Source organism: Hyperolius riggenbachi, chromosome 1, assembly GCF_040937935.1.
Source record: "Hyperolius riggenbachi isolate aHypRig1 chromosome 1, aHypRig1.pri, whole genome shotgun sequence".
Lineage (NCBI taxonomy): Eukaryota > Metazoa > Chordata > Amphibia > Anura > Hyperoliidae > Hyperolius > Hyperolius riggenbachi.
In genome coordinates, this window is record NC_090646.1 from 516,456,315 (window position 1) to 516,478,105 (window position 21,791).

Sequence of the window (21,791 nt, forward strand, 5' to 3'; positions counted from 1 at the left end):
ACAAAATCTTTATTGCATCAAGGTATACAAAACCACAATTCCCCCGTTCCCCCCACCCTATTTAAAATCCCCAAACCCATGCTGAACCAATCTAGGAGCGCTCCTGGACACCAACATACGCATTCATACCACACTCATCAATCGTGGATTGATCAATCCCTACCAACTGATTGAGATGAAGCATGTGCAGCGACTTCACTACTAGCAACCGTTTCTAATCTTAAATAAACTTCCGGAGTATAAGCCAGTAGTAGTCTGTCAACATGCAGCGTGTCCAACACCTCTAGCAAATCAGAGTGAATTCTTCGTTTGACTTGCACTTATATCTTCACCCACTGCGTAATGATGGCAGACTCCGCTTGGGCCTTAGACAACTCCTTTGACAGACTCAAATTACAACTTCAGTACACCAAACCAGCCTCCTGCATTGCACATCTCTGTCCCGGCTAGGCAACTCTTGTGCGCTTGTGCATATAGCAAACAGAGTCTCTGCGCGCCAGGCCACTATTGATCGTGCTTACTCTCCGCGATGCTAAGCATCCTCCAACATATCATTCTCAGGCGTAATGGTAATTACCTTCTTTTCCGCCTAGGTGCTTGGGGTGCTAGCTCTCACTGCGGCGTCCCGCAGTATACAGGTACCTGTCTCGTGGAGTTGCTTGCCGGCTGTTAGTGTGTCGCTCGTAAGGGCTCTTTTCATCTGCGGCAGTAATGTTTCCCACATGTTCTCCAATCCTTTCTTTTATCTTCCTTTTAGTTTTCCCTATATACTTCAGTCCACATGGGCAGGTGATCATGTAAATTACTCCCTCAGAGTTGCAATATGGAAATACGTGAGTGCACCTAACAGTGACGATTCCTTGAATGCGCAGAATCAAAAAACGGACCCAGAGAGAGGCTTGGTTTGAGGACAGTTTTGTTTTAAATAGGAGAGGGTGTTCCCACTATTACCCAGTTATAGCGTCATCACACTGACAAAGCTCACGTTGGTGGGCGTAACGCGTATGTGGGCGTGGCCTGCGTGCTGGATACGATGAGCAACCTGGACGTCCAAATGAGGATACGAGCGACACACTAACAGCCGGCAAGCAACTCCACGAGACATGTACCTGTATACTGCGGGACGCCGCAGTGAGAGCTAGCACCCCAAGCACCTAGGCGGAAAAGAAGGTAATTACCATTACGCCTGAGAATGATATGTTGGAGGATGCTTAGCATCGCGGAGAGTAAGCACGATCAATAGTGGCCTGGCGCGCAGAGACTCTGTTTGCTATATGCACAAGCGCACAAGAGTTGCCTAGCCGGGACAGAGATGTGCAATGCAGGAGGCTGGTTTGGTGTACTGAAGTTGTAATTTGAGTCTGTCAAAGGAGTTGTCTAAGGCCCAAGCGGAGTCTGCCATCATTACGCAGTGGGTGAAGATATAAGTGCAAGTCAAACGAAGAATTCACTCTGATTTGCTAGAGGTGTTGGACACGCTGCATGTTGACAGACTACTACTGGCTTATACTCCGGAAGTTTATTTAAGATTAGAAACGGTTGCTAGTAGTGAAGTCGCTGCACATGCTTCATCTCAATCAGTTGGTAGGGATTGATCAATCCACGATTGATGAGTGTGGTATGAATGCGTATGTTGGTGTCCAGGAGCGCTCCTAGATTGGTTCAGCACGGGTTTGGGGATTTTAAATAGGGTGGGGGGAACGGGGGAATTGTGGTTTTGTATACCTTGATGCAATAAAGATTTTGTATAGTAAGTGAGTGGCGGCCCATTGTCATTTCTAGTGCCCCCGTGTCAGCCTACTTACTGGGATGCTTGCCCCGTCCCTACTCCCCACCCCAACCTTTATAGGACCATTTACCATTTATTTTACTCCTCTTCACGCCCCCTACCCCTGCCAGATGAGTTTTGTCTCTCCGCTCATTTTTTCTCCTGTCTTCATATTTGCATTGCTAAAGGCAGCTTATTGTGTAGTCCTAGTCCCTTTCTGGCATTCTTGGGGGGCCTACTTGTATTATGGTATAAAGTACCTGGTTCATCCAGCTCCACTTTGCTAAGTTTTTGACTTTAATTTTATTTTTTATCTGCAGGCTCTGCTTGTTTCCTCCACCCTCCTATCCTTGCAACTGCTAGAGTCAGCATCCCATGTGGCAAGATGTGGGCAGCAACTTCCAGTACTGAACAGGAAATGGCTTGGATGATGCCATTTTGGTTTTGAACTGTTTATCAGGAAATGCCGTCTTAACGCCATTCGGCACCCTATTTAAAGTCTGCAAAACCTGCTGCAGTCAGCTAGGAGGAAAAAAAAAAAAATTCTTCAGAGTCCAGAGAAATGTTAGACATGATCAGAAAAATATGGCGTTTAGAGTCAGAATTTGTTTTTTCATGATCGGAAAAGGTGGTAAGGGAAAAGATGACTATCTCCAGAGATAACACTGGCTATGGAAAACTGGGAAATCCCAGTGACACCAAATGCTTCTGAACATTCTGAAAGCCCAGGTCTCAGACTTTCATTTACCCTGAAGAGCCTAAAAAAAACAGCGTATTATACTCATCAGAAGTTAAAAACATAATTGGAAGGGAGGAAAAATATAGAACCCTTACCAAGGCTATAAGATCATGGACTCAGAATGTTGAGAAGGTCGTAAAAGTTGATTTTGATCAAGATCAAATCGTCTAAGCTTTGAAAGACCTACAGTTAACAGCTAATTTTGTCAGTGAGCCTGTCATTGACATACTCTGAGCATACTCTACAGTTACGTTGAACTCTAAGCTCAAAATTAAGTTAAAAAGAGTTGTCACTTTTTGCCAACAAAATGGACTTGGCCATTAATCATGCTACAGCGGGCAAATTAGACTTGATCCTGCAAGACAAATAAATTCAACACCTTCCATAAACAACCAGCTGACCGTCTTAAAGAGACTCTGTAACAAAATTTTCAGCCTTATTTCTTTTATCCTATAAGTTCCTATACCTGTTCTAATGTGGTCTGTCTTACTGCAGCCTTTCCTAGTTGCACAGTGGCTGTATTATCTCTGTTATATAATCTAATCTTCTTTCCTCTGACGGCTTTGTCGGGCTCAGGCACTCAGGCAGGAATGTGATGCTCTGCTTGTGATAAGGTAGAAGCTATACACACCCTCTCCACGCCTCCTGCAGACTCTGTGTTAGTCACAAACTGAGCTCCTCTGAGCCTATCACAAGCTGGTTAGCAGCCATGTCTTTTGTTTGCTTAAAACTGGCAATTACAAGCCAGGATCGCAGCAGGGAGTGGCAGAAACAGCACAGAGGGGCCCAGGAGAACATAATGAATAGAATGGTATGCTTTTTATAGTAAGAATTTTAGAGTACAGATTCTCTTTAAAGAAGCTCAATCTTACCACTTAGGAAAACATTTATGAAAAAACTCTCAAAACAAATGCCCATTTTAAAGATTTTCCCATCTATACCAGTCCGATGAGACCCAGACTTTTTCCGACAGGTCTGGGTGAAATTTATTCCAGACAAATGGAGACAGTTGCAAAAGGCCACAAATGGCCTTTTTGTTGTCCTCCCAAAGGCAGATTTATTCCTGCTCAAGTTCCTTCTTCCATTCTAGAGAGAAAAGTTCTGGTGAATTATGTGTTGAAACCTTCTCAGTCAAAAAGCAGTCTTTCCTGATCCTGCACAGGGAAAATTCAAGTACTGTAATTTCACCTCCAGAAAAAGACTGGTGGTTTCCAATCAAGTTCCTCAAGTTTCTTGACCAAACAGTTTATTTCCTCAAATTCAATTATTTCCCTTCAGCCAATTATTCTTGCAGTTCAACCAAACTATTGTTTTCTCTCAACAACCTTCACGATGCATACTTTCATATTTCGATCCATCCTCATTTTCAAAAATATCTAAGATCCACAATAGAATATTGTCCACTCCAATTCTTTTGTTTTCCCTTCTGACTCTCAACTTCAAGAACCCTTTTCCAAAATTCTTTCCACCGTAGCACAACTGTGGCTAAAAAGGGATAAGAATCCATCATTGTTTACACCAATTGATCCTGCACAAAGACAAAACTCTTATGTATCTGCAATAACTGCTCAAGATAGTAAATGCCAAAAAGAGCCATTGGACGCCTTCCAGACACCTGATATACTTGGGTGCGATGTTCAACATCATCAATAATGCAGTATCCTTACTACCTCAAAAATCTTATCCCTAAAGATCGAAGTACTGGACTTCATCCATGGTCCGTCAAGATTTCCAGGTGTAAACCGCCTTCATCTCATGCTTAATGTCCACAATTCAAAATGTGAGGTAGAGCAGGAGGCACATGCACGCTCTACAGTGGGACTTCCTGAATCAATGGATTCATGTATCTAAGTCTCAGTGAAGACCAAGCTAGCTTTCAGATGGAGGGCTTCAGTAAAGAAGAAGAACTGCTATTCTGCAATTCTGTGATCCTGTATCACAGTTACTTCCAACACCAGCCAACTGGGCTGGGAAGCTTGCTGTCAGGAATTTGTGAAACAAAGCTGCATGTTTCCTACTCAACAAGGCGTCACATCCAATATTTTAGAGCTGCGAACAGCTTTTCAGGCCCTGAAAGCATTTGCTTCCCTCACATAGACAACAAGGCTACAGTCACCTAAATAAAGGGGGCACTCAGAGCTGCTTGCTAATGAATGAGTTGTGTCCTCTGATGCTTTGAGCAAATAAACCGCTAATCAATATTAAAGAAATGTATATACTGGGAGTAGATTTACGTTTTACCTATTAAGCTAGTTTACTAACCTTTGAGAAAACCCTTCCATGGTTCGATATGAACGAGGTGAGGATTGTAAACCTGCCACTAAATTGTAGACAATTTTAATAAATGAGTATAGATTTGTTGCAGCAGTTGTGTACTCCAGCAGTCTTCAGCCTGGGAGAACCTAGGTGAAACAAATCCAACTCTGCTATTTCTCTTTGATCAGAATACAGCCCTATGTAAACAAAACCGTCCCTTCATATCACTTGTGCCACTACATATCCACATAACACCTTCAGTATACTTTCATGACTCATATCTTTATACACTGTATTGTGTAATTAATTAGAATGGCCTATATGTACTATTGTGCAGAATGGCCTATATGTACTATTGTGCATCTCAACATCCTTCTGGAGCAATGTATCACACAGGGATTGGACTGGCTGTGAATCAGAACTGCATTTATAAAGTGTACCTGAGCGAAGCTCGTGTTTAAAATCACATATTTACGTAAGAAGAGGGAAGCCCTAATGCGACGTCCCACGGCATCCTCCAGTCCCCTATTGCCGCTTGTGGACCATCCAAAGTTTACAGACAAGGGTTTGTTGGTAATCTGATTGGGGCCACAATAACCATCAAGCATGAGCACTGCACCTGTGCTTTAAGCCTGAGCCATTCATGCACGTTTGGCTCCATGGTAATTGCTGGCACGGCTGCATTCGTTCCAGAACAGGAGTGTGGCCCCGATCAGCAGCAACTGTAGACCAGTGGACAGCAAGGAAAGCCTCATTAAGCTCAAGAGGCTTCCCTCTTCTTAGGCAAGTATGTGTTTCTCAACCCAAACTTTGGTTTGGGCTCTCTTTAAAGTGGATCCGAGATAAACTTTTACTTATTGCATAATTGTGTTCCTTTCATACAGTTTATAGGGCATTCCTCAAGCAAAATATTTTTTTTGTTTTGTTTTACATAGTTACTTGGGTTGAAAAAAGACATACGTCCATCGAGTTCAAAACAAAGTACAACACCAGCGTGCTCCCTCACATATCCCTGTTGATCCAGAGGAAGGCGAAAAACCCTTAGAAGGCATGGTCCAATTAGCCCCAAAAGGGAAAAAATTCCTTCCCGGCTCCAGATGGCAATCAGATAAAATCCCTGGATCAACATCATTGGGCATTCCTAGTAATTGTAGCCATGGATGTCTTTCAACGCAAGGAAAGCATCTAAGCCCCCTTTAAATGCAGATATAGAATTTGCCATAGCTACTTCCTGTGGCAATGCATTCCACATCTTAATCACTCTTACTGTAAAGAACCCTTTCCTAAATAAATGGCTAAAACGTTTCCCCTCCATGCGCAGATCATGTCCTCTAGTCCTTTGAGAAGGCCTAGGGACAAAAAGCTCATCCGCCAAGCTTTTATATTGCCCTCTGATATATTTATACAGGTTAATTAGATCCCCTCTAAGGTCTTTTCTCTAGACTAAATAAACCCAGTTTATCTAACCTTTCTTGGTAATTGAGACCTTCCATCCCACAAACCAATTTTGTTGCTCGTCTCTGCACCTGCTCTAAAACTGAAATATCTGTCCTGTAATGTGGTGCCCAGAACTGAATTCCATATTCCAGATGTGGCCTTACTAGAGAGTTAAACAGGGGCAATATTATGCTAGCATCTCAAGTTTTTATTTCCCTTTTAATGCATCCCAAAATTTTGTTAGCTTTAGCTGCAGCGGCTTGGCATTAAATACGATTATTTAACTTTTAATACTCTTATAAACTAAACAAGCCTCGCCTACAGCTTTTTCACAGTGCCTTGGCATTCAGTCCCGTGTAGCAAGGGCTTATGGGAGCTCAGTCTGGCCAAGAGGAGGTGTTAATAGCCAGAGATTTCAGAGGCAGAGGGGAGGAGGGAGGGGACTGAATTTGTCACAGGCTGAGAGCTGGAGATGCTATTAGCTTACCTGTGTGTAATGTGACAAACAGAACATGGCTGCCCTCATTGTATCACAGGAATAAATAATCATAAACTGTTGAAGCTGTTTACAGCTAAATTTTCTGTGCAAACTATCTAAACTTTAGATAAGATATATAGACAAGTTACTTGTTATAGTTAGTTTTTCATCTTGGATCCGCTTTAAGGGAGAACTCCAGGATATACCAATAAATGTATACCACCAGTTATATGAGTTATTGCAAATAATATTTGAAGCTTTTTTTCACACCGCTTGCTGTGTTATTGACGAAAAGTAGCACAGCACCAATAAGGTTTTGTCTTTTTGTCCTTAAAAAAAAGATCTGAAACTTAAAAAAAACCAAAACAGATACTTACCTCGGAAGAGCCTCTGGATCCTAATGAGGCTTCTCCGCTCCTCCTTAGCCTGCGTGATCCAACAGTGACACCCCTACAACAATAATAATCCAGTGACGCACCTTGCGCAGGTGCAGTTGTGGCTTGCTGCTCAGGCAGAAATAGTCAAGCCTGATCAGGTCGGCTCTACTGCACAGGAGCAGTAGAGCAGACCCGATTGGGCTCGGCTATTTCCGCTGGAGCCCGATGACTACTGCACCTGTGTGAGACGCCGATAAGCGCGGGGGTCCCACTGGTGGAACAGGGCTGCAGAGGAGGACGAGGAAAGCCTCCTTAAGATCCAGAGGCTTCCCCCTCCTGAGGTAAGTATCCCCCAGGGGCACTTTTTTTTTCTCCTGCAAGCTGTAATGGAAACAATCGGTTTCTAATCTAATTTCAGGACTCTTTCAAAAGGACAAGTTGGCAAACTGGTTACAGAGAGTGTTTAACATTTTTGTAGCTGATAACAAATAAAAAATGTTATTTCTATTGAATGCACAAACCAATGATACTCCCTGGAGTGGCATTATTGCCCTCATTAGGTGACAAAAATATTTTTAAATAAGCTCTGTTATTATTAGTGTCCATCTTCCTTTCCAAGTAATGCATAGGTTAGTATCTGTGCAGGGAATCCACTGCACCTTTTTTTTGGCAAATACATAAAAAAAAAATATAGCTGCAAACAACTGCTGTTATGCAAATACAGCAGTTAATTTGTGGGCCAGCCATTAGGAAAGTTTATCACATCTAATTCCATTACTGCTGAGGTAAGGCGGGAGTTGTGAAGCCCTTTAACAGGGAAACCAGCAAGGAGATCTCCAGGTGATATTAGAAGCCAGCAGATGTTACACCCTAATCAGCATCCATTAAAAAACTTGAAACAATCCATTTAAATGGACTTATCCTTTAAAAAAAGAAAAATACTGAGAAGAGTGCAGTCCACTTTTGTTCTTCCAAGAAGCTGTACCACACCATGGTACTGCATGACTGTGTGTCACCTGATTACACGTGGAAGCAATACTCCACCAGCAGATAGCTCAGCTCTTGTTGTCTTCTTTACCTCCCAGTAAAACTGTGCAGTGTGCTTTGTGTAAGTATCACAAGGTGACATGTTATGGAGGATGCAAGGCAAAACAAGGTCATCATCTGCTCCATGTGAAAACATATTGTCTTCCATTCAGTCACATGTGCTGTAATGCCTCCTGTCCCTGTTCTGTATAAACATCGTCTCTGTTGTACTCTGACCACACACCAAAGGATTCCTGGAAGGGCGCATTTCTCTGTGTCATGGGCATCCGCTTTTTATCTCTTGAGAAAAAACTAAATCTACACAGAGGGGGAAAAAAAAAAGTCAGATATATAAGTTACAGCAGAAACAAATACAACTTAGCCTAACATGTAAAATGAGCACATCATTGTTTACCAAGGAAGTGTGAAATGTATGGATAGTAAACTCATTGCAACATCATGTTTAGATAACTCAGCAAGAGGATAACCAGCTAGCTGCTATAAACTGATTCATATTAAACCTTTCACAGCAGTCTGCTAATAGTGCTCAGCTACTTCACACATAAGACATACATTTTCTTTAAGGACACCTGAAGTGAGAGGAATATGGAGGCTGCCATATTTATTTCCCTTTAAACAATGCAAATTGCCTGGCTGTCCTGCTGATCCTCTGCCTCTAATACTTTTAGCCATGGACCCTAAATAGGCATGCAGATCAGATAGTACTGGATGGGAGGTGTCCCAATATATGACAATGGTATAGTAAGTGGAGGTAAGAAATAGAGATCGTAAGAAAGCTGGGATTACTGTGCCTGCTTTAGAAATCAGCAAAAGAGACACTGTCTTGTATTGACTTGAAGAAGCCTGCGGGTTCCGCGAAACGCGATGTCTATTTTTTTGGCACCTAATAAAATTCTTAACCTGCTAATAAGAGGTAAGACTGTTCCTATTTCTTACCTCCACTAATTATACCATCATATCATATTTTGGGGTGCCTCCTCCCATTCGGGACTGTCTTATTTCCTGTCACAGGGGTCATCCCTGCAACTGAACCCAGTGGTCCTATTGTTTTCGGAATGCAACCCACTTTGACCTGGCAGAGTCATCGTATCTGCGTGGAGACTAAATTCTCCACATGCCTAAATCTGTAGTTGCCTTTAGCTACCCAAGTTTGTTATCACTTAAGCAATTATTTCTTTTCACATCTCTTATTGCCTAAAAATACTACACTATTGTCTCTCCTGGCGCTCTTTTTTGTTTCCTTTCTTTCGGTACCTGGGGTTCAAAGCCTGAAGCTCATCTACCGGTTGTCCAAGAATGCACATCAGATATTTGACTTGATTTGCCACATACTTGTTACAGGTGGGCTATTCAGACACTACTGATGAATTAAATATTAGCAGGAAAGGAAACTGGTATTGTGTAAAAAGAAATACATACAGCAGCGCAGCCTCCATACGCCTCTCACTTCAGGTGGCCTATTGGCTTCACATGATCCAAGTTAGGACTTAAACACAATCACCACACACACAGTGTACTCTATAAAGCAATGCAGATGACGTCAGCGGTACATAAATGCATAATAAGAATATCCATTGGTCATTTGTTTTCTCACACACTTCCCCAGACGCACTGGAAAAAGCAGATGCTTATTTGTTTAAATTTGATGTACATGCTCAAACAATCTTATTTTCTGTGTGAAGGGCAGACATTTCCATCAGTCATTTACCACCAAGCGGTTATTTAAATATCAATCAATATTTGCCAGATTGGACAATGTCTAATTGATCTATTGGTTGGATAGAGATTTCAAGATGTATGGCATATTTCCAGTACTAATCACCAGTTGAAAGTAGAGGCCCACTTGGTAATACAGAACAGGTTAATGATAATGCAGCTTTTCACTGCCTAACTTCCAAATATCCAAAATATGTATTTGAAAAGTACACAACCATTAAGTGTTATAGCGTAAATAAAATGCAGGTTTCCTTTAGTCTCTGTGGGACAGATCCTGTGGTAGGGATTGAAGCCTGACTTGCATCATCATACTGTTCAGAGTGCAAAATATTTTGTTGGGTGAGGAATTTGGAATATTGTTTTGTGTAGTATTGTGTGCGGGTAAAACACAATATATGTATTGCACAGTGAATAGGATTTTTACAGAGAATACAAATCCCTTGATCATTACATCAGTTCAGCATGGCTTTGAAGCATTCTGTTAGAGTGACACACCACATAGCATGCTTTGTGCACACATTGCAACTGCTAACAAATATTAAATGCAGGTTGATATGTATATAGTATTTGAGTGAGAATACAAACTTGAGTATACATATACAAACAGACCTAGGACTAAATATATAATATCCAGCATAAAGTATTGAGGTGTGACTATGGATTTCTTGATCATTTTTTCACAGTAAAAAATAGAAATGTACTAACTGGAACAATGGTTCCTCATATGTACTTTTCAACAATAATTTTCATTACATGAATCATCCATTTTTCACACTAAGCCATTAAGGCTTGGTTCCCACTTTGTCGGATGAATAATGGTGAGTTCACAGCATTTCCCAAACGTATACAATGTGCCCCGGCGCGTCTGTCGACATGTTCCTACGATTTAACACTGTGCATCGGTCCTGCACTACTGCTGCTACCGTCACTACGCTCCACTGGGACAGAGAATCCTGCCTAGCAACAGGGAGGATTCTCATTGGTCCACCGCTCAAAGAACCAATGAGCGAACCATCTGATCTGTATACCGACCGAGTGTCCTATGCAGTGGAGCCAAATGGCATGGCAGCAGTAGCGGAGGTAAGTAGAGCAGGAACATACAAAGCGACCTGCCTAATGAGAGCAGCCACTGTCCATTATCATAGGCTTATATTGGTTCTGTCAGCATTCACAGAATTATCGTGCAGGCTCCAAATTTAAGTTCCGCTTTCCGCAATGAATCAAATGGACCCGATACAGACTGACAAATGTGCACGGATCCTATAAATAACATCCTATTAACATGTCTGTTTCTCCGATGTGGAGGTGGTACTTTTGTTTGTTCTAGTGGGAACGGGGCCTAAACTATATCAGCCATTTTTCATCAGACGCATAGGCCACAAAGAAGAAAGGCAGGGAAAATGCTATCCATTGAACTTACATTAAAGCTCTGGTGTAGATAAAAAAAATAATATATATATATATATATATATATATATATATATATATATTTTTATTTATTTTTTTCAAAAACATTTACATTTTTCAATATAAAAGTGTAAACTTGCTGTATTGTCCATATCGTGGGGTAAAGGTATATGGCAGACTATAGTACATGTGTACCCAAGTACATGTGTGAATTCTTAACTGGTGAATCAGCACACTAGAGCTAATATAAAAAAAAAAAAAAAAAAAAAAAAAAAAAAAACTTCTCTAAATTGACTAATTGGAAGCAGTGGCATGACTTAAAGGGGCATTATTGTTAAACATAGACTTTTCGAATTAATAAACACAATCAATTCTATATGGCTTGTAAGGATGAAAGAAATAAAAATCATTTAAAAGTTTAAAGCTGGCTTAATCTACTTATGCACATTTTATCTCTCTCAAAGGCTACTCCATTTCTGATGGAGCTGCAGAGCAGCTCACTAACTTGCAGGGGACACCAAATTCAGTTTCCATTCTGCCTCAAAAATGTTCTCTCTGCCAGGCAGCTGTGGAAGGTTGGAATGTCCCAACATTCCTTCCATAGTTACCTTGCAGGTACGTTGAGCCGCAGGTGAGCTTTTACCTTGCTATGCTGCTCTTACAGCATTGTCGTACCTGTAAGGCCCTCCAGCACTTGTGCAGGCCAGGGGCACCTCTGTGCATCCATTCCACCTCCACAGTACTGCGCTTGTCTGTATGTGCATGTCTGCAACTATTGTGGAGTAATGTTTGCCCTTAGCATAGGTTGTCTGCAAACTCATTGCTTTTGCATGAACACAAACATCTTATTCCTTTATTAAAGTTATATAAGACTCAAAATTGATACTTTTAAAATAGAGCTACAGAATTTTCAGTTTGTACAACAATGGTGCTTAGGTTCAGTGCTAGGTATTTATGTTGACATTTTACTTTAAAGCAGCTAATTTGTGCTACTATTCCTTAGAGGCCTTTAAAACAATTATTTAGAAGCATAAACCTCCTGGGAGGCAGTCTGTATCCTTCTTTTGCCCCAGTTTTCCTCTAAGTGCTTGCTAAAGTGTCCAGACCAGGACCCCCCTGGGTCGGCAGCCTTGATCTGGGAGCAGAAGTCTGCAATCGCTGCCGCGTCTGCACAGTTCGCATGGCCCTGCATGGGCCTGTCCATGCTGAGTAGGGGCAGCCTCACATGCACAGTGTTCAGTAATGTGAGCGCACTCACGGTTACCTGGAGACCGCCGTAAGTGAGAACGCGGTGGCAGAGGGCTTTTAACTTGCACAGCTGCACAAGCATCTATGTGAACTGTGCAGGTGCGGCAAATGTGGATTTCTGCTTCTAGGTTAAGGCTGCCAACCCAGGGGAGGGTCGGGGCCTGGTCCGGACACTTTGGAGGAAAACAGAGAGGGGGGTGCATCTAAATAGGTAATTACTGTCTTCAAAAGGCAGTCACCTCAGATATCCTTTAACTCTGACCCAAAGTGCACGTAACTGCAAATCGGTACTGATCTTTTTAGGACAGGATAATCTATCAGGATTAGAGACACCGAATAGCTTTTCTGGTTTGTAGTTAAACAATCTTTCCAGTTAGTAGTTCTGCAATTAGAATGCCACCAGCAGCAAATGAAGGTACACACCCACAACATGCAGAAAAACAGCACACAGCAATACATGAACAATGAAAAGGAATCCTACAAGAGAGATAAGCCTGCTGATTGGCTGCAAAGTGGGATCATCAGCAATCAGGCCAGCTGCTACCATGGGCATTATGGCTGTAAACATCCTGATGGAAAAGACATAAACAGACACGACAGCGATTAACATACAGAATGGGTTTTGGAACAAACCACTTCTAACATAAAAATATTCTAATGTAAGTGTTTATGGATATATTGGCAAACTAAATACACAGGACATCAGTCCCATAGCTGCTTAGTATCTTGCATTAGCACTCACTATTAAAGGACAACTTTAACAAGAGTGATATGGAGGCTGCCATATTTATTTAGTTTTAAATAATACCATTTGCCTGGCTATCCTGCTGATTTTCTGCCTCTAATAATTTTATAGACCCTGAACAAGCATGCAGCATATCAGGTGTTTCTGACATTATTGTCAGATCTGACAAGATTATCTGCATGCTTGTTTCTGGTGTAATTCACACACTACTGCAGCCAAATAGCAGGGCTGCCAGGCAACTGGGATTGCGTAAAAGGAAATAAATATGGCAGCTTCCATATTCGTCTCGTTACAGTTGTCCTTTAAGAGACAACATTCTATAATGCCTTTTTGTGAATCATGAGCAGTTACATTATGTCAAGGAGCAATAAGGAGGTTCACTGATAAGGGGCCAGTTTACACTTGTAAAAAAAAAAAAAGCACCCGTTAGGGATGCTTTTTTAAACCTCCGCTCAGCGCAGAAGCAGATTCTAATGTTAAAAATAGGATCTTCTTCCAAAAACAAAAAAAAACACATCCGCTTGCCACGTTGCCGTAAGCGTAACGCAGAGTCCAAACTTTGCACATTGTACAGGACCGGCCCAAAAAATGTATGCAATGAAAGCAGAGTCCGTTTTCACTAGGCTAGTCGTTACTTAGGCTTCACCCGCTGCTACGTAATACTCACCATGCCGCCGCCGATCGGTACCTCAAACACAGTCCAGTTGCAAGCAAAAGCATGGGGATCTCCATTGGGCTGCAAAAAACCAATAGGAATCCTCAGCAACAGAGAGAATTGGTCTATAGCATCCCATGGAGAGCCCCATGCTCCTGCCAGCCTCCGGGCTGAGTACAAAGGTTTGGTTCACACATAAAAAGGTGTCCAGTCCTGTCCTATCAGTTTTTGACAATTGGCATCAGTTTTGTATGTGTTTCTATGGATGTGTTCACACATAAATCTGTACATTTCCAGTTTAGTCCTGTCAGTTTTGTATCAGTTTTCTATGGGTGTGTTTACACACACAGGTCTAGTAAAGTAAAACTGATAGAAAACTGATTAAAAAACCGACAGGACCGGACCGGAAATGTACATCTTTTATGTGCGTCAACAGTCATAGAAACGCAGAGGCGTAACTATGGGTGGGCAAAAGAGACATATGTCCCCGGGTGCAGCACTTTGAGGGCGCTCAGCACAATTGCTGCCCCCCCCCCCCAAGTTCATGAGAAGCATGTATGGTAGTGCAGTATGGTATTTATAGGTCATCATTTCCAACATGTCAAGAAAACCCAGCGGTCTCCATGTATATGGCAAGACGTACAGGAGAACTGATATATGGGACACGTCCATGCCCATTATGTGCAGTTTGATCTGTTATTCCGAGTCTATAATGACAGCACACTAGCAACAGTGTGTCTATACTGATTCTGGTTAAGCCACATCATTTGTGATCTTATGACAATGCAATTATTGTCCCTGTTGCCATTGAAAAAAGCCATTATTGATCCCTCATGCTGACCTAAATAATCAGCATGCAATATAAGTTTTTATGTGAATCTTCAGTAGTCTCAGCGCTGGAACGGCCTGGTGGAGAAGGATGGGGTTAGCTTGTGGAGGATACATAGGCTTCTGACTCACAAAGTAAACATACAGGTTTACTTTAAGCAAGTGACCTAAAATGAGTATGTAGATCAACTGTCTCTAACTGGTCTGACTATACTAATTACATAGTTGCTCCAGGTGTATTTCTCAGACATCACAAAGGCCATAAAGATCAGCAGGGAAGTCAAGCAACTGGCATCATTTAAAAGGTAATAAATATGGCAAATTCCAGATCCCCCTTTGCTACAGGTTTACAGTGTGAAGATGCGTCACCTGATGCTAAGCGACTCAGCCCTTACCTGGTTCCGCTACTAGCTCTCTGACTGCTACTTCCAGACCGCCTTCAACAAATCCTCCTCCCTCTCCACCCCTTTTACTGTTGGGGGTCCCCCAGGATTCTGTCCTTGCCCCACTACACCTCCTCCCTTGGCAAACTCATCTCCTCAGTTGGCCTCAACAACCACCTCTACACTGATGACACCCAAATCTACCTCCACATCTCTGATCTCGCACTTTGGATGAAATCTCCACTTGTATTCCCGACAGGTTTTGGAAACTAAACCTGGAAAAGACTGAATGGTCAAGGTCTTCCCACCCAGTTCATCAAGTACTCTACCCCGAGGTCTCTATTGCTATTAAAAGCTCATTAGCCTTGTTCCTCAAACCCACTGCCTGGGAGTCACCCTTTACTATGCTCTGTCTTTCACCCTTCACATCCAGAACGTCACCAAATCCTGCCACTTCCATCTCCACAACAACACTTACATTTGCCCTTACCTTTCCTCCAACTCCACTCCTGGTCTATACTATGGTCTTCTCCCATCTGGATTACTGCAATGCCATCCTTTCTGAGACCAGACTGACCCCTCCTATTTGTTATGAATGTAGCTGCCCTCTCAGAATTAAATTTAAACTGCTGTGTCTGGCATATAAATCCATCCATCATACCTCCCTTTCGTAGATCTCAGATCTTATCTAGAGATACTCTCCAACACGCTCTCTCAGCTCCTCCCAACACTATACAGACGTCAAACGCTTGTATCATTTGCTTATTCGCAAGGCTCCATGACTTCTCCAGAGCACCTTCTACTCTATGGAACTTCCTCCCTTCCCCATCAGGCTCACCACTACCTTCAGCTCATTCAAGCAGGTTTTACCCATTTGTTCACCATAGCCTACCAGCTCTCCTCATAGCTCCAACCCCCCACCTTGGACTTATCTCCTTCCCCCTTATGTGTCCCTCTCCTCCACACCTTAGACTGTAAGCCAATTTGGAAGGGCCCTCCTCCCTGCTTTTTTCTGTCACCATATGGAATCAGTGACTTTTCTGTCACCATATGGAATTAGTGACTTATCTGCCACATTTATTCATTGCAATCTGCAGACCATTGTTTATTGCTACATCACTATGATATGTACCATTGTTTAACCCTGTAATGCCACTGTGTGACATTATTTAATGCTGTCGTACCCGCCCTATATATTGTACAGCGCTGTGAAATATGTTAGCGCTTTATAAATGAAGCATAATAAGCTTCACCTCCTGACATACATTAACAATGTTGTGTAAACTGCTTGTCCTTTCTGTTTTGCCGGGTAATGTCGTTTGAGCTACGCCACTCGTTTGTGTGCACAGACTAGCGCATGTACAGACTTAAACAGTGGATGCACATGTTAGGGTGTTGGGTGGGGTTCATTATTATGGATATGAGCTTAAAGGCAAATATACTATAAATATACTATATTCACCTTATCTTGGTCTACTATTAAACTTCCATTTGCACAAATCCCCTCTATGAGACAGCTGTTAACATTGGATTTTTCTGCTATTACTGTAAATAAAGCTATTTTGGGGTCAAGGTTAATATTTATTCTGCTAAACAATACTTGCTTGTTACATGTGCCAGGCAGCAACATGTCAGCTGGCTGGTGACAATGCCAGTCTTCATAGTTCTGTGACATTACAGCAGGCACTGTCACAACCAAATCAGAGAGCTACAGAGTTGCCAACATCTTAAAGACAATGTACAGTGACCATTTCATGCCGGACTTGCTTATATGTTACATTCTATAATAATAATAACAACAATAATAATAAAGCTTTATCAGGAAAATATTAAATACTACAAATGGTGTTTTTTTTTTTTAGGGGGGGGGAGTTCAATTTTTCTGGCAAGTTTTACATCTAGAAAAGATTCCTACTGTTATTTAGTGAAAAGGAAGATTACGCGTTTTTGTGTTGGTAGTGTGGTTTCTGCATGTGGGACAAATTATTCAGAAGGTGGTCATAAACTGTAGAGAGTGTCTGTGAGTGTGTGAGTGTGTGTGTGTTCCATTTGAAATAATTTTTCAAACATACTTTGCTACTGAAATGGTAGTCCCTAAAGCCACAACAACCAATATTATCTCAAGAGGACCACAAACGCATTTCTAAGTCTACATAAATGTAAATACAACATATTTTTCTGTTAGTTTTCAAGAGCTAATGGTAGAATTATTTTCCTCTACTGGAAACCAGTTCTTATTCTATTTCACAAAGGAGTTACTAGCATCTAGTAATAGTACCATGGAGGATGAGTTGGAGCTGTAAGTTGTAGGAGAAACCACCTCTCACAGTATGAGGTCAGGGATCCAAATTCTGAACGCACAGCAATATCTAAGAAAATTTTGATAATACTGCGCTCCTCTGCTGTACTTTTGTCAAACTATTTAAAATAGGATGAAAAATACAAATAAAAATGTGTACAGGTAAAAACTAAAATTACTGGGTCGCTATACTTGAAAGGGAGTATTGACCTTTAAATTGTAATTGTCCCATGATAGATAAAGCAATCTGCTGAGCAGATCTGTCAAAACCAGCCTCATCAGCCTGCCGACACATTGTACACACAGGAAAACTGTCGCTACAACGGCTGCCCCCGCAGGCAGGTCTGACGACCCGTCATTTGAATAAATCAGGCGTGTGTATGCGACTTAAGGTAGCCATACATCAGGCGACTTGGAGGCCGATCGACCATCCAACAGAAGATTCCAGGAGGCCACAGACCGGTCACGTATCATTTGCACTGGGCACCGGGGGGACATTTAACAGTAGGGTGACAGAGTCCTGGCGGCGAATACAGCGTCACAAGACCGATTCCGGATTGATTTTAGCATGAAATCAATCGGGAATCTGCCTGCAGTGTATGGGCAGCTGACACATCTCTCTCCGATCAGATTCGATCAGAGAGATATTTGTCTCTTGGTAGAATCTGCCCATATATCACTAGATGTATGGCTACCTTTACACTATGTACAATTTTCTTCTCATTCACATGCATATCTGAGGAGAGGTTTAAGGTGGCCACACACACGATACAATAAAAATGATCCAATTTTATGGCAATTCGATAAATATGATTGGATTTCCCCCAAAAAAATCAAAAGCTTTTTTTCCCATGCAACTGAAAAATCAGATTTCCCGTTTATCGAACCGGAGTGCTGGAAATTTGTCTTCAATTTTTCTAAAGATTGTATGGTGTGTGTTAGATTGTCAATTTATTATTATACACACCCTAGCAATTTTCTCAGAGTTTCCAATCATTTTGATCATAATTGGGGGAAAATTGAACACACGTGTGTGGTACATTGGTCATATTTTTGAAATGTTACAGTCAGAAAAACTGATTGCAATTCTTGAATTGAAAAGATATAAAAAAATTGTAAGTAATCTGTAAAACTACTTATTTTAGTGAAGCCCACGCATCTCATGGAGCTGGCGGAAGCCCCAGGTAAGTATAAATACACCCATTAATCCCGTCTCAGGTTTCCTGTAAAGCGGGTAACACATGCACACTTACTGTCACCTGCAGAGATCAGGAATTGATCCCTCAGGTAACAATTCGGAACCAACAGTTCAGGCTAGCAATGTGTTTTGTTGCTATGTAGGGGGGGGGGGGGGGGGGGGGGAAGAAAGTGCGGAGTGTGTACGAGAACAATAGGATTGGCCTAGACAATCCACCAGTCCGGATCTCTTGCTTATGGATAAGGGGGAATTGGCATTTGCCGTACACATACCTGATTCTCGGCAGAGGAAGCCCTTTAACCTTACAAAACTCTCCTCCACTACCTTCTAGTCAGCCTCATCTCAGCACCTAGATAGGAGAATGTCACAGTAACCAAGACAAGAGATGATGAGTGTGTACCACCACTTTGTTAGTTTCTGGGAATGGAAACTGGTATATTTAGTATCTGATGCACAGATGTAAGTAGTGGGTCCTTAAAGTGAACCAGAGACGAAGCACCCTCATGTATTTTACCATATATAACAGTGGGAACATTAGAGAAAATCCCTACCCTGCTCTCTGCTTCATTCTTCACTGTTCAGCTTGCTTCTTATCAGCCCTGATAAAATCCCCAACTGAGCATTCAGTCTGGCTTTGCTATAATGATTCCTGAGCAAAGCCAGGCTGAATGCTCAGTCGGGGGATTTTTATCAGGGCTGATAAGCAAGCTGAACAGTGAAGAACGAAACAGAGAACAGGGTAGGTGTTTTCTCTTATGTTCCCACTGATATATATGGTAAAATACATGAGGGTGCTTCGGCTCTGGTTCACATTAAGAGGTTATCCAATGAAGCTGTACTAATGTCACAGTAGCAGCAACTAGAAACCCATTAATTTGTATTCTATTAGCAGCAATCTGTTTCTAAGCTACTTCCTGCTCTTTTGCACTCATGTGCTTTTAGCAACTTTGCAAATCCTATTTCCATTCATTTGTTTATATACACTAGTACCATATAGTGGTTAATTTGTCTGCGATGGTAGCGCATTCCTGAAATTTTCAGCAGCACAGTGATCACCACCTGTACACAATGAAGTCATCCCTCTGATTTTCCATGTTGCTCTGTAACATATGACATGGCATGAGAAACTGGGATGGAGTAAATGAATGTGTTTGGGTGCCACAAAGCCCACTGATGAAGAGGTTAGAAGAAAGACATGTATGGCTTGTGGTACTGGTAGAGAAAAGCATTGAAGTCTAAAGAGGAGCATGCTAGAACCATACAGTGCTGTAGGTGAAAGGGAAATTAACTGGAGATGCAACAGAATACCCAAGCAGCTCAGGGTGACCCAAAACTACTAGGAAAAGTATAGGGGACTATAAAAAAAAAGACAGAAAAGCCCTCCTACTAAAAAGCCAACACTCAGTGTAGTTTGCCTTCTTAAAACAGAAGGTATTTGCAATAATTCAGTGAGTGAATGTGGAATGTGAAGCGATCCATGCGCATGGGGCTGGAAGAAGCCACAGGTATGTATAAAACTTTACTGTCGTTTAGTCTCAGGTTTATCTTAAAGCTAAATTATCGCAAAGACCTTCTGTTTTAAGAAGGCAAACTACACTAACTGTAGATAACGAACTATGGGATATAGGGCTGGGGATAATGGGTAAAGTTAGAGGTGAAGCTGACAGACGGTGATGGACACCATACATACCCACAAGTGGAGGAGAACACAATAATCAGGGATTGCTTTGCAAGGAAGAAAGACAATGGTCGTGCAACTGGACCATCTTACTTTTTCTATACAAATCCCACACTCATTACTTCCCAGCAAACTAGTATCTGGCTCCAGCGATATTTACACATTGATGTACAATTCTCTGTTGTAGCAGAAAGACTGGATGTCTAGAGATCTCCTAAACTCAATCCATCCTACTTTGAGCCTTCTGGATACAGAAGCTAAACACAAGCACATAAAACCTATGCTTCAGAGGCTGCCTAACTAAGAGCAATCTTTGTAATATACTTTGGTAATGCCTGAAATCCTTGGATTTTTGGAACACTATTTGGCAGAAAACAAATATGGTCCTTAACATAACTATACCTTTGGATCCTTCTAAGCTCCTGTTAGACAATGAACCCTTAGGCCTAAAACTCATGCATATATTAGTGTAACATATTGCCAAGATAGCTATGGAACCCTTCTAACTGTGAATCTATCCCCAGATGTTTTATTTCATAGATTGACCAATATCATGCTATATAAAAATATCTTAGCAAGGACAATACTAATGGTTTCACTAACACCCAGAATCCCACATATTTTTTGGTATTTTGCCTTGGTCACTGACTGCTGACTGTTGTCAGCCCTTTTTGCTATTGCTTTTTTTTCTCATCTGTTACCTGTATCTTTGACACCTCTGCAAGGCTAATTTAACAGTCTCTTTGTATCCTATGTCTTAAAAAAAAACTAATAAAAAATACTTTGAAATTAAAGAGACGGAATGTCTAGAATATACAATTAAACATCTGAGTCACAAGAGAAAAAAAGTGTGTAAGTAGATCAACTCATAATTAGGTCATCATTAAAGAGGAACTGTTGCGGAAATCTTAAAATTTAAAACACATACGAATAAGTACATTTCTTCCAGAGTAAAAAGAGCCATAAATTACTTTTCTCCTATGTTGCTGTCACTTACAGTAGGTAGTAGACATCTGACAGTCACAGAACCGAAAGCTTTTGGTTTAGTCCATCTCTTCATGGGGGATTCGGAGCATGGCCTTTATTCTTTATAAAAACATTCCCTGAAAAAGGCTTTATACAATGATATTGGCCAGCCTCCCTGCTCGCTGCACACTTTTGTGGCAGCTGGACAGAGCAACTGCCATTCACTAAGTGCTTTAAAAAACAAAACAAAACAAAAAAACCCTGACAACCCCCCATGAAAAAGACGGGCTAGTCCAAAATCTGTCGGTAATGTTAGATTTCTACTACTTACTGTAAGTGACAGCAACACAGGAGAAAAGTAATTTATGGCTCATTTTACTCTGGAAGAAACATACTTCTCATTTGTATATGCTTACATGTTTTTTAAGTTTTAAGATTTTCGCGACAGAGGTCCTTTAAGAACATTACTCATGTTGGAGTGGTTGGTACCACTCATAGTTAAAAGCTCTTTAAAGTGTACCTGAACCCAATCAAAATTTAGTAGGCGAACATTCCTTGGGCTTTGA

The 21,791-nt window shown here is 41.5% G+C and overlaps 1 protein-coding gene across 2 annotated transcripts in view; it reads right to left on the reverse strand.

The window, feature by feature from the left end:
- Positions 1–1,742: 1,742 nt before the first annotated feature.
- RILPL1 (Rab interacting lysosomal protein like 1) overlaps positions 1,743–21,791 on the reverse strand; it is an 82,213-nt gene continuing 62,164 nt past the window's right edge. The window contains exons 7-8 of one of the 2 annotated variants that reach the window (XM_068244567.1): positions 12,955–13,042; positions 8,318–8,399 (exon numbers count right to left, since the gene is read on the reverse strand). In XM_068244567.1, the coding sequence (XP_068100668.1) occupies positions 8,394–8,399; positions 12,955–13,042 (94 nt within the window). In that variant the 3' untranslated portion in view covers positions 8,318–8,393. Of the gene's footprint in view, positions 8,400–12,954; positions 13,043–21,791 lie in introns of both variants that reach the window. The other variant, XM_068244558.1, reaches the window with a different exon arrangement.